Below are 15000 nucleotides of genomic sequence, written 5' to 3'. Positions count from 1 at the left end.
GAGTTGTGATGGTATTTGAGTAGCCAGAAGAAAAATAGTGGTGATATGAGTCAGACAGAGGGAGTAAAATGGATATGTACGGGTTCAAGATGATCCTGAATGTTGTGCTGAAAATCAAGCAGGTAAGTTTTCCCATGTGTTATGTAGTTAACATCGACTCATTTCACCCATGCACAAATTATTATATTGTTGACATTTGATGCACTATTATATGGCTTGAAGTATAAGTAAATTAGTCAGCAACTAGGAAAGTGATTTGAGGATCGTGTAAATTTGGTATATTGTAAATGAAAAGACAACGGGAAGAGGAGCAAGTGGACTTCCGGGTAGGTCGCTTTAAAGAGTAAAGGAACTTTTGATGAAGAGCTCGCGTAGGTTATGGTCATGTATGTAACTGAGGAGTGGAACTAAAAAAATGGGAATCAGAGGTAATGGGAGTGAAATTCAAGGCGACTTGGAAAAGAGTTATGAAGGAAATAGAGTTGATGTGAATAAGGGGCGCCGATACAGATGCCGATATATATGTAGCGCTAAAGGTGACTGGTGAAATCAGTGAACATCAGTTCCACAAGATAAACAACAAACAAGTTGTACCTTTAATCATTCTTGTGATATGTTGTGGGAACTCGCTGGTGAAAAAAAAAAAGACTTGAAGGTAAGGACGAGCTCGAAGAAAAGGAAGACTGTATGGTTGGTAAGTTCAGATGTGATGCGATGGTTCAGGAATAATTGGAGGTCTAGGATGCCGTTATCACGAAGGATGAAGTTATAGAGAACTTTAACGTCTATAGGATTAAAATATTTGGGAGATATGGGAGAAGGAGTTAAAGAGACAAAGAGTGTGGTTTACATTATATCTAATTGCATTTATTTGATTATTATCACATTTCCTTTGAAGCACTTGTTGCCGACACAATTCAACAAATTCCTCTGTTTTTGAATTTTGAAATTATACACAATATTTTGAGGATGTAGATTTGTTCTGATTGGCTGACAGTTATAACAGTATTTTTGTTTGTTTATCTGTTCGGTTTTGCTGGGGTTTTTTTGTTGTTTTGCTTTGTTTTGCTTTTGTTATTGTTGTTTTGTTTTGGGTTTTTTTTTGCTTGTTTTTTTTTTTTAATGTTGATATTCATTGTTGAAATATCATTATGAACTAAGCGTGCGGAAAAAAGTTGTTAGTGACACGTATCAAATTTTTTTAATTAAAAATTAAAACATGCATCAAAGAATTATTATTTTAAACACATGTAAATGTATTTTTTAAATGATGTAAAAGAAAGGCTCCATATGTATAAAATATTAAATAAAAAATATTAATAACATGAGATCGAAATTCGTTTATGTTATATAAACCGCTAGAAGAAAAAATTAACCTGAAGACTTATATAAAATTCTTTAGTAAATATTTAACGAAACTCTGAGATTTGAATTTCTTGTTTAAAATATTAGAATATTGATAAGACAAACTATATAACGAAAATTATTAAGTATATAAAATGAAGCTTGTTTTAAACTCGACCAATATATTTTAAAATCCTTTAAACTCTAAATATTTTTGGATGACATTTTTAAAGATTATTCAAGATATGAAAATGTTGGGAAAACTTCATTTCCAAAAGATTTTGTGAATGCCTTACAGGATTTTGAAGTGATTTTATCAGCAAGAGAGCCTTTAGCATATTGAAGCAGAGCTTTTAAAAAGCACTTACTGAAAGTGGGGATAGAAAGCAAAAATATTACAGGTGCTTGTAAGAGAGGCAATTAAAATGTAGCAGAAAGATTTCTGATATTAATTTTAGATCTGGAGTTTACAAAAGTTGAACATAGTAGCATAATTTAATTTCACGGTAGTTTTATAAAGATCTTGCGTATTAAAAATCTTGTAATTTAAAATGAAGTGTTTACATATTAAATTTTAAATGTAGAATGAGGTTGTTCAAACTATTGAGTAAAATATAGCATAAAATAATTTTTTTATACTCTTTCCTAGTATAAAATTATTACTGATTCAACAATGTTTAGCAATCCAACTAGTGCATATTTGTGTAAGAGATGGCAGAAGCGATCAAAATGCTTAGCGGTATTTCGTCCGGCTTTCCGTTCTGAGTTCAAATTCTGCCGCATTCGTCCATGGTCGATAAAATAAGTACCAATTGAGCACTGGGGGTTGGTGTAATCGATTTACTCCACCTCCAACACTGCTGGCCTTGTACCAAAATTTGAAACGAATATGGTGATGAGGTGGAAGAAGAATGATAAAGAATGATAAGGGTGGATCGTTGAATAACGGACCCCTCACTGTACCACTTTAGAGTATACTGGGAAGTTGTTCGGGGGCCTCAAGGATATAGGGGCTCAATTCTCATCTATGTATGCTGTAGCTTGCAGTCAATAAATAAATATTATAAGGTTCAAGGAGCAGATTTGCCCCAGGGCCTATAATTCAGCTAAAAATTTCACTCCTCAGGTTTAGGGCGACTCGAGGACAACGTAAAAGACACTGGTGTAACATCCCCGCAACGGAATTGATCTCGAGACAGCTTGACTGTGAAATGAACTTCCTAACTATTCAGCCATGCTGGGCACACGCGTGCAAACACACACACACACATGCACACACACACACACACACACACACACACACACACACACACACACACACACACACACATATATATATATATATATATATATATATATATATATATATATATATATATATACATACATACATACATACATACATAACATATACATACAAGCACATACACAAATACTCGTTCCGCGCATACATACATACACACGCACCACCACGCGCACATATACGCACAAAATTGCTCGAAAAACAAATTCCAACCTAAATATTCGTTTTTCAATTAAATTAATACTGTGTAAGTCATTAAACCTAATTATTATCAGACAACGTTGTAAAGTTAATTATTTTTAATTAGTAAATCATGTAGTAAAAGTGGCTACAATCACTTTAAAAATGTGTTGTTAAAAATATGTAATTACAAATTAGTATTCTCACTACTTTCTTTGAGGGTTTTTTAAGTAGGTGCAGGAGTGGCAGTGTCGTTAAGAAGCACGTTCCCAGCCACTTGGTCATGCGTTCACTTCCACTACGCGGTACCTTGATCAAGTGTCTTCTACTTTAGCACGTGGCTAAGTGGATTTGGTTGACGAAAACTGAAAGAGTCCCGTCATATATCCGTGTATGTGTGTTGTGTTGTGTTTGTCTCCCATCACTTCTTGACAACTGGTGTTCCTTTATTTATGTCCCCGTAACTAATAGGTTCAGCAAAAGACAACAATAAAATAAGTATCAGACTTGAAAAATTAGTACTGGGATCTGTCTGGGGTTTTTTTTCTTTTGTTTAGCTTTATTTTATAGCAACATGTTTCTGGATAACGTATAAAACTGCAGATTCGCCTCTGATGCTGTTGTTGTTGATGTTGCTATATCTAGTAATGTAATTACTAATGTTGTTGTTGCTGCTGTTGTAGAAACTAATATTCCTGCTGCTGCTGCTGCTGCTGCTGCTGCTGCTGCTGCTATTATTGTTGATGTTACTGTCAATGTCATTGTTGTGAGTTGCACATATAGATACATATATAAATATGTATATGTATACACATATATATAAATATATATACATGTATATATATATATATACACATACATATATATATATACATATATACGTATATATGTATATATATATCGACACCAGAACTTATTCTTTGCAAGCCTAGTACTGATTCTATCGGCCTCTTTGCCGAACCGCTAAGTTACGGGGACGTAAACGCACCAGCACCCGTTCTCAAGTGATGGCGGAGGAACAAATACAGACACACAAGTACACATATACAAGTACATATATACAAGTACACATATACAAGTACATATATATACATATATATATATACATATATACATATATATACATATATATATATGTGTGTGTGTGTGTGTGTGTGTGTGTGTGTGTGTGTGTGTTTGTGTGTGTGTGTGTGTCTCTGTGTGTGTGTTAGTGTGTGTGTGTGTGCGTGTGTGTGTGTATATGTATGTATATATATAATCTCTTATGGGTTTCAGCAAGAGACTGAGGTCATGCTAGTGCACCACCTTTACTGCATCCGGGGATTTTCCAGTATTGCTTCTGGCGAAGTAGCGAGTTGGGCGTTGCCGCTCTTCTTTGTGCCTCTTGCCACGATGTGGGTTCATCCGGTATTGCAGATAAAAAAGCTGTCTACACGTTTTTTTTAAGACTTCCATGTCCACACCTCGCAGATCCCTGATGTTCTGTAGTAGGGCATTAAAAAGTTGTGATCTCTTGAATCCCAAGCTATTACAATATTGAGTTCGTATCCTCGATGGAGAAGATGGGAACTTTGGTACTGTACTGAACTTTGGTACGCACATACACACACAGTAATAGCAACAACATAATACTCCACGAGTTATCCGGTTCGACTCCTCACCTTAAGCTTCATTCCTCTGACACATGGTTGCCACGTAAGCGTGTTCAATTTCGAGCTAATGGAGGTGTCTCTACGTCGTTGTTACCAGCTAAAATAGCAACTAAATGTCCTTCAAATCACATCAAATATTTCATATCAAGACAGGACACATTACATAATGTAGTTCTATATAACTCTAAAATGATGGGATTTTTATGCCAAGAATGCTTTGTTATATATATACTCAATTAAGGTTGATCTAAAGGGAACTTCAACATAACAATGATTTCTTCAGTTACGCTTCGCCTTATCCTGATAGTGTCCTTTATCTTCGGGTAGTGAACTCAAGAGATAACTGCTGTCGTAAATAGACCTTCAGTAATTTCTTTCCTGTACCTCCGACCGATCCCCTCAAAAAGAAAAAAAACTGGGAGCGATACAAACGGTTGAAACACAGCTCAGCCACAGTTCAATGTAATAAACACTACACACACTCACACATACAACACACCGCATCTGTTTGTAATAAATACACATTTTAGTTTTATTGTTAAAACTAGACAATTTGATTAAAATGCAGTGTTTCCTTGTTTCAATAGAGATCGTTTATTCCTTTTCTATTCCTAGAGAAAACAGTAGCAATTGCCAGGGAACATTATGACAATGCAAGTGTTGTTAGCGTGGATTGATAAATAAATGGAAGCATTACGGTGGAAAATGTAAAATAAACTTACTAGTGTACGTTTTAGTGACAACTAGATACTCACATATATATATAATATAAATAATATATACATATATACATATATACATATATACATACATATATGTACATACCTACATCTATATCTATACATACATGCATATATGGGTACAGGACATCAAAAAAACGTTAAACACAATGAGAAACGAAAACAAAAACGAAAACAGAAAACGGACTTTTTTCAAACAACGACAAAAACAAACAGAGAAACGAGACATGCAACATAAAGAGTATACCTCTTCGTCAGTTGTCCCTTTATATATATATATATATATATATATATATATATATATATATATATATATATATATATAAGTGAAAAATGCGTTGTAAATTAACAACGACGGATAAAAACGTATACGTATAAGACACAGAGGGTCCTTAATTCTTCATCAGTTATCAACCAAAATGGTAATACTCAGTTTCGCACCATTAATGATAAGACTTAGAGCTTCCAGTGCTGGCAGTGCCAGCGAAAGGCGCAGAGAATCGGGCCTGTTGTACTCTTTCGCCCCAACTTTCTCACTCTTTCTTCCTGTTTCCTGCGATGGACTGACGTCCCGTCTAGCTGGGGGGGGGGGGGGACACATACGCCATAGAAACCAGGAAACCGGGCCCATGAGCCTGGCTAGGCTTTAAAAGGGCACATAGATAAAACATATATACATACATACGTGTGTACATACATACATACTTTTACGTATGTATGTATGTATGTATGTATGTATGTTTGTTTGTATGTATGCATGTATGAATGCATTTATTATTTATGCCATGCTAGGGATGTGACATTTTACCACCTTTAGATATTTAACGAGGACACAAGACAGCCTTCAGCTTTTTCAATTCAAAATGGTTTTGCAACCCAATATTTACATGCTATTATTAATAGCTGTGTATAAGGCGGCAAGATGGCAAAATCGTTAGCACGCTAGATAGATAGATAGATACATACATACATACATACATACATACATACATACATACATACATGTGTGCGCACGCGCTTTTGTACGTAAGCATTAGAATAAGTACACAATACGTTTCGTAGAATTAAACAATTCGTTAGATATAACATCACTCTTAATTCACGAATTTCCTGAATGTAATATGGTGTAGCATTGCTTAAACGGAAGTTTTTAAATTTAAATTTAACTTGAAAGTTTTGAGGAAAGGCAATAATCATTACAAAATATAAAACCCTTACTGATATAAAAGTTTATCAGATTTTGCATTATCATCTTCTTCTTTTTTTATAGAAGAAGGGAGATAACTAGGTTTCACTAAATCTGAAAAATATAAAATATAGGCAAGAAAACAACATATTTTCTCTAAAAAAATTGTTGTAAAAACAGTATATAGGTCACCAAATATGCTACATATCAATACTATATATATATATATATATATATATGTGTGTGTGTGTGTGTGTGTGTGTGTGTGTGTGTGTGTGTGTGTGTGTGTGTGTGTGTGTGTGTGTGTGTGTGTATATGTATACATATATACATATATATACACACACATACTTTCGTACGTGCATATATATATACATATATATATATATATATATATATATATATATATATATATATATATATATATATATATATATATATATATATATATCTTTATATATATCAAACACTTTCGTGTTTTGTTTTGGGGGTTTTCGTAAAATATATATTCAAATAAGATTTTTTCTCAATCCTGTTATATATAATATTTTGGAATATATATATTTCCTGATTTTAAAACTATTTTTGTCGATAGCATATGCATTTTACTTTTCAGAGGCTAAGTGAAACATATTTATCGCCTTTTTTTTTTTTTTCCTTTTCATCATTTACCAGTAGCGGATTCACCATTACATCAATAAATTGTATCTATATACTTTTGTAGTAACTACCTGTTTTTCTCCATACCTTCATGTATGATTTAAATTCGTACTGCCAATTGACTCACATGATGCAGTATAACCTTTTTATGCCAAAATATATATTTCTAATTCAAGTTCTATTTTCCCATTAAATATCGACCGAGATATTTTTTTATATATTTCTGCTTGCTTTCATTTTGACATTGATTTGCAAAGATTTTACTGTTTACTGATTACTGATTTCAAATCTTATCATAAACAATATATTTGTTTCTAATGAGGGTCTGATACTTGGCAAGAAACAGGTATTTCACCCTAGCGCTAATATTCCAGTAAAAGTACACAAACTGTAGATTATAACGTATTGGTATACTGAATGGCGGTATTCTTAGTTATAAAACTAACAAACTAACAAATTCGGGTACGTATGTGTGTGCATATACATATATATATATATATATATATATATATATATATATATATATATAGAGAGAGAGAGAGAGAGAGAGAGAGAGAGAGAGAGAAATTTTTCAATGGGATGTCAAACATCCAAGTCCGCCAGTAAAGTCCAAGTAAAGAATATATATAAAAATGTATATTCAGTATTTGCAAAAACAGTATATGAAGTATAAGGAAAGGAAAAAATCATAAGTGTAGACGAACTTTAATTCAATATACATTCTACAAATTGTTTCGGGGTTTAATTTATTCCAAAGACAAAGACGAAAAATTCTTCATGAAATACAAATTAGGTTCCTCATCAGGAATTACATACTGGTATGAATGATTACGACCAACAGAAATATGCAAAGACCATTCGTAGCCCAGACGTGAACAAATAAATGAACGATAACAAGAACGCCAGATATTCAAAACTGGAAAATATATATATAAGTTTCAATAATAGTGGAGGTAACAGCCTTTCACTTAATTATAATTCATTTGATGAAGGTGCAAATAGGGGTGAGAATTCCCTTTGTGATTGTAGAAACAAAAGAAAATTGTTTATTTGGTCATTTTTGTAAGCGTTAGGGAAGTTTGTCAAGCTAAAGTTATTTCTAAAGGTAATGATTACTTTTATATAGGTTCTTCTGCTAATTATATTAAGAAAAGGGTTTTTACAACTCTAGTTTGTTCCTCTAGCTTGTTTCTTTTGTTTTTTGGGTTTTTTTTAAAATTTGATTTTAAGATATTGTGAGCATTTCAATTTTGATCCATCTGTGTTTGTAAGACGGTGGATTTTTACGTTTAATTCATTTAATTATCCTACTACCGTTTTGTTATTATTATATTTACTTATTAGCTGACCCCATGCCGTTTATAATTGATGGCTAATTGTTATTTAAACAAGATACTAAATGAACTACATAACAATCGCAAATAGAAGCATTCAAATATTTCCCAATCACACTCATACATACACATACTCAAACCTATTTGAAATGATCTCAGTTTTAATCTTCAGAGTTGTACGTTTCCATTACGCACACACGGAAACGTTTCCATTGCGAACGCACACATTCACACATTCACACACACACACGCGCGCGCACACGCATACACACACAGGCATTCACATACCTCCCTTTTTCATATACACACGTATACACATATACTCACACAGAGTTGAACGGCTGTCTTTTACTTTATTCGACCCTTCCTTTCTCATTCATATGTTGAGAACAGAAGATACACTCCGCGTTCTTCTTTCTCAAACGGTCATTACTTTCTCTCACACTGTCAGTCATGGCTATTACTCTCTCCGCCTCTCCTTCACTGTATTATTTTTCTCTCCTCTCCCTTCACTGATACTACTCTCTCTCTCTCTCTCTCTCTCTCTCTCTCTCACTAGCCGTTCTACTGTTTTACTTGTTGAACATTTGTTTTTATTTTTATCTTTATTTTCGTTTAATTTTACCATATTATGTTTAAATTTTTTTTTCTAGTTTTGAATATCTGGCGTTCTTATTATCTTTCATTTATTTGTTCACGTCTGGGCTACGAAAGGTCTTTGTATTCTTTTGTTGGTCGTAATCATTCATACCAGTATGTAATTCCTGATGAGGAATCTAATTTGTTTTTCATGAAGAGTTTTTCGTCTTTGTCGTTGGAATAAATTAAACCCCAAAACAATTTGTAAAATGTCTATTGGTTATGTACCAACTTGGATTTGATTCGAATTAAAATTCGTCTACACTTACAATTTTTTTTCTTTCCTTATACTTCATTATATATATATATATATATATATATATATATATATATATATATATATATATATATATATATATATATATATATATATACATATACATACATATATATAGGCATATATGGGTATTGACCGTCACCAACAGTAAACAATATGAAGTACGAAAACAAATGAGTTAAAATACGCAAACAACGAGAAAGAAAATGCAAAACAGGACAAGTAACACAAAGAACGACCCTTCATCAGCTTTCGGCTGTCTATCTACTCCTCATTTCTAGTATTCATATATATAATTTAAGGTACATTCCATAGGAACGTAGCAGAGTAAAAAATAGACCTCGTTCAACCATAGAATTGCCAAATAGCCGGTAGTATTACGATATACTTCCAAGTCTAGGTTTGGGTATTCGTCGTGTGTGAAAATAAAAATTGAATACGATAGAGTCAACAAGGAGTACGGTCAGACAGTTATTTTTTAATCACTACACATGTTTCCATACAACATAGTTTTTCATATGTACAGGAGTTTGATCATGCAACGGTTTACCTGTATAATGGGATCCAGTAGTATTTCTTCAGGTGATATTCGGGGGCAACAATTGAATATCACCTGAAGAAGTACAACTGGATCCCATTATACAGGTAAACCGTTGCATAATCAAATTCCTGTATATATGAAGAACTATGTTGTATGCAAAAGTTGGTAGTGATAGAAAAATAACTGTCCAACCGTACTCCTTCTTGTTGACTTATCTTATTTTATTATATATATATATATATATATATATATATATATATATATATATTGACAGAGAGAGAGAGAGAGAGAGAGCGACAGGCAGAGACAGACAGACAGACAGACAAACGGACAGACAGACAGTCAGTCAGACAGACAGACAGACAGACAGACAGACAGACAGATAGATAGATAGATAGATAGATAGATAGATAGATAGATAGATAGATAGATAGGTAGATACATACATACATACATACATACATACATACATACATAGAAAAGTTTCGACCAAAGATTGGTCCAAGCCATGTCTAAATAGCACCACCTGATAGGATGTGCTAAATCCTTTTTAAGTCAAGTTTTGTTGTATCATGGCCCATTCGAGTAGAGAGTTCTTGTTGAATGAGTTGTATTCAGGTATAGGTGGCTTATCTGGTATTCCTTGAAGAAATTTGTCCAGATTCCGTTTAAAAGTGATGGGATCCTTTTCTTCTTTGATCTGTTTTGGGACAATGTTAAATAGGGCAGGACTTGCTGAGGAAAAGAAAATGTGCTGCAGTGTATTTATGTGTTGTGATCCCGAATTGAGTAGGGGACGTATGGCCCGTAGTTCTAACCTTGGGTGAATTCTGAAACTAATTTTGAGGTCGTTTGTGTAATGCTGTGGCGCTGGAAAGAATAGAGTTTCAATGCTTTAAGGCGGTCCGCAATAATCGAGATCAGTCATGCCCTTAATTCTTTTAGCGAATACCCTCTGGGGTGATTCAGTTTTCGAAATGTTTTGTTTTGTGTGGGGAGACCACAGGGGACAGCAGTATTCGAAGTGTGGCCGTACTAAGGAGGAGTAAAGAAGAATCATGACACCTTGTTTTCTGGACGAGAAGGTTCTTAGGATCCAGGAGCTCATCCTACGAGCTATATCGACCTTATTGTTGACGTGGGCACTCCATCTGAGATTGCTGTCAACAGTTACTCCTAGATCTCTAATATTATTAGATGCTGTGAGTGGTTCCCTTGAAAGAAAAGAATATATTTGTTTTAACATAGTCTTTTTTTCCAAAATGCATTTTGCTTTTGTCTGCCCATTGACTTACAGTATATAGGTCAGACTGGAGTTCAGTTCGGTCTTCTCAGTTGATAATTTTCTGGAGCTTGGAGTCATCGGCGAATATTTTCACTTTGCTTTGTTTGAAAACGCTTGAAATGTCTGAAATGTCATTTATATAAACTATAAACAGAAGCGGGACCCAGGCAGTTTCCTGCGGAATACCACAGGTGACTTTTGCTGGGCTTGAGTGACTAGATAGATAGATAGATAGATAGATAGATAGTTACATATATATATATATATATATATATATATATATATATATATATATATATATATATATATATATATATATATATATATATATATATATATATATATATATATATATATATATATATATATATATATATATATATATATATATATATATATATATATATATATATATATATATTATATATATATATATATATATATATATATATATATATATATATATATATATATATATATATATATATATATATATATATATATATATATATATATATATATATATATATATATATATATATATATATATATATATATATATATATATATATATATATACATATATATGTGTCGATAAGCCAGCTGGAGGAGATGTCCTCCTGGGGCTAAAAGCAACAGTAACATCCACCCCTAGGGGTCAGCCACACTTAAGTGGCAATATACTACACTTTATATACATATATATATACACATATACTCACACTCACGCATTTCATACATATACGTATTCACAGATATAGAGATACAATATATGTACATATGTGTGTGTATGTATGTGTCAATGCATGTGTGTGTGTGTATGTATGTATGACAGGAGAGAGAGAGAGAGAGAGAGAGAGAGAGAGAGAGAGAGAGAGAGAGAGAGAGAGAGAGAGAGAGAGAGAGAATAAATGAATCGATAAAGAGAAAGCACCATTTTTCTATATATATATATATTTTTGTTCCCTCTTTTCATTCCTCCAATTTGTCTATTCGTCTCTTTACAGATACAACATTTTCTTGATCATTGTCAACTATTTTCTGCCCATGTTTATTCTAATTGTCACATACACGTTCCTGGGAAAAGAACTTTGGGGCAGCAAAGCAATTGGTGAAAATACTTCCATCCAGCAACAAAGAGTCAAAGCAAAACAAAAGGTAAAACAAGCAAATCCACAGTTCTTGAATCGATGTTCTGAGATTCCCGTTTCAAGCGTGTTGTCTTTAATTTTAGAAATACAGCATGCTCCGTGACAATGCGTGTTTATGTACCACGTGTTTATATGTGTGAAAATGTGTGTGTGTGTGTGTGTGTGTGTGCATTTATATGTACTTATATATATTTATTTCTTTAATGTATGTACTTATATATATTCTGGCTTTTTCATGTTGAACCGTTATTCCCTACACATTTTTCTCTCTCCGTTTTTTTTTTTTTTTTCATTCTCTCTTTCTTTTCTCTTGATCCGTTCTGTCGAAGAGCGTGGGCTCGAAACGTTCGTTAAACTAATATATCTGTTTCTTGCCCATACACTTGTCTTCGTCTTTTGTTTCCTGTAAATTTGAACTATGTATGTATGTGTGTGAGTGTGTGTGTGTGTGTGTGTGTGTGTGTGTGTGTGTGTGTGTGTGTGTGTGTGTGTGTGTATGATCTCTAAGAGATCACATCCCGAACGAGATCAGGGATAGAACTTGAGTGAAGGACATCGTCGCAGAATAACACTACGCAAAGCTACAATGGGCCGGTCATGTCTCAAGCCTCACAGACAATCGGTGGAGCCGTATAGTTGTCGAGTGGTACCCACCGTGAGCGAAGAGACGACTCGAAAGACCTCCAATCTGGTGGGAAGAGAAATGTTTGGAACAACGTAGAAGAGAATGGCGAGAATACGAGGGGAATGAAACGAATGCTGTGGCCAGCAGAGCCGACTCTGCACCAGACATCCTGGCCGAGCCAGATGATATGAGTGTGTGTGTGCGTGTGTGTGTGTGTGTGTGTGTGTGTGTGTGTGTGTGTGTGTGTGTGTACTTGTGGTTTACCCTGGTAATCGCAGGTATTACAAGGCAGATAATCACTTCATAATACTTGACGGGATTAATAATGTGAATTTAAAATTAAGGAATTATAAGGAAGAAATGCATAAAAATTCATTTTTTTTTTAATTACGAAGTTCTTAAAATTTATAGTCGTCAGTAATTTCAATCGTCAGCAGGTTATTACTTCTGACTTATTAGGTGAAAAATCTATAAAGTGAGACGTTTTATTAAACGTGGGAAAAATTAGAATTTAGATGATGTTCGCGGAATTCGCAATTTCTTTTTCTCCAATCGAAAGAAAAGACAGAAAGTTTTTTGTCTTTAGATAATAACTGTATCTAAGGAATTCTAATTTATGTAAATGTCAAGTAGCAACCAATAATTTCAGTGTTAGCTACAAACAACTTCACAAGCCGTTTTCTGATATATTCTTTGGTGATGTAGATATTTGTTTCAAGCGCTTATTTCAAAGCAGTAACCTTTCGCTGTTGTAAAACAGACATTTATTTATAAACATAACACTTTGACATCGACGACGGTTTAAACAAATCTGCACGAAATCATAGCTAAATCTTTTCAAATACGTGTGATTCCCCTCGTGGTCGCGGGAATTACAAGGGAGATAATCATTTCTCCATAGCATTTAGTAGAATTAGAAATTTGATTTTGAAATTTAATAATTATAAGGAAAATATACACATGTACCAATAATTATTTAAGCATGTATAATTATGTGTATGTATGTATAGAGGATTCCTGGCGGCCCGGGTTCGATTCCCGGCATGGGAACGTTAATTTTTATAGGCGTAGGAGTGGCTGTGTGGTAAGTAGCTTGCTTACGAAGCACATGGTTTTGGGTTCAGTCCCACTGCATAGTATCTTGGGCAAGTGTCTTCTACTATAGCCTCAGGCTGACCAAAGCCTTGTGAGTGGATTTGGTAGACGGAAACTGAAAGAAGCCCGTCGTATATATGTATATGTATGTGTGTGTGTCTGTGTTTGTCTCCCCAACATCGCTTGACAACCGATGCTGGTGTGTTTACGTCTCCGTAACTTAGCGGTTCGGCGAAATAGAGCGATAGAATAAGTACTAGACTTACAAAGAATAAGTCATGGGGTCAATTTGCTCGACTAAAGGCGGTGCTCCAGCATGGCCACAGTCAAATGACTGAAATAAGTAAAAGAGTAAAAGAGTAAATAGATAGATAGATAGATGTGGTGAAAGAGTACAGCAGGGTTCGCCACCATCCCCTGCCGGAGCCTCGTGGAGCTTTAGGTGTTTTCGCTCAATAAACACTCACAACGCCCAGTCTGGGAATCGAAACCGCGATCCTATGACCGCGAGTTCGCTGCCCTAACCACTGGGCCCATTGCACCGCCACAGATAGATGCGAGTGCACGCCACTGAAAAGGCTGAAATGCAATTGGCTTTTTCGCTGGCCACTGATGGGACGAATTTCCGTTTGTCTCTGATAATCCTTGTGTTTTAAACACAGAGGATTCTTAAGAGTTATCATCTCAGGAAAAATACTGCACCAACTGAACTATCGAGTGTGTATACATTAAGTATGATATATATAGATAGTTATGTTAACTAAATACTGCCTCGACTAGAGATCACAACGATTTCGTTACTCCCTGAGAGTATCGTCTCATTGATGCCGAGCAGCCTTGATGCTACCAAGGAATGTTTGTGTTCTTTTAGGCTACCCTGTAGCACGCTTCGAGCTCTGTCATCCATACAGCCACCTCGAAAAGTCATGTATAGCTGTAACAACTTCGATCATGCAGTAACTATTCTGATTCTCTAGACTCTAGGGAT

The 15000-nt window shown here is 34.3% G+C and overlaps 1 protein-coding gene across 6 annotated transcripts in view; it reads left to right on the top strand.

Annotated features, from left to right (window-relative positions):
* The window catches only part of LOC106880286 (tachykinin-like peptides receptor 99D), a 630110-nt gene that overhangs the window by 592519 nt on the left and 22591 nt on the right, over window positions 1-15000 (top strand). For all 6 annotated transcript variants that reach the window (XM_089347886.1, XM_089347889.1, XM_089347890.1 and 3 more), the window contains one exon: window positions 12149-12299. In XM_089347886.1, coding sequence (XP_089204012.1) covers window positions 12149-12299 — 151 coding nt within the window. The remainder of the gene's footprint in view (window positions 1-12148; window positions 12300-15000) is intronic.

This window comes from Octopus bimaculoides, chromosome 2 (genome assembly GCF_046866305.1).
Source record: "Octopus bimaculoides isolate indiv1 chromosome 2, ASM4686630v1, whole genome shotgun sequence".
In the NCBI taxonomy this organism is placed as follows: Eukaryota; Metazoa; Mollusca; class Cephalopoda; order Octopoda; family Octopodidae; genus Octopus; species Octopus bimaculoides.
Note: the sequence above shows the minus strand (reverse complement) of the source record. Positions and strands in the feature narration are given on the sequence as shown.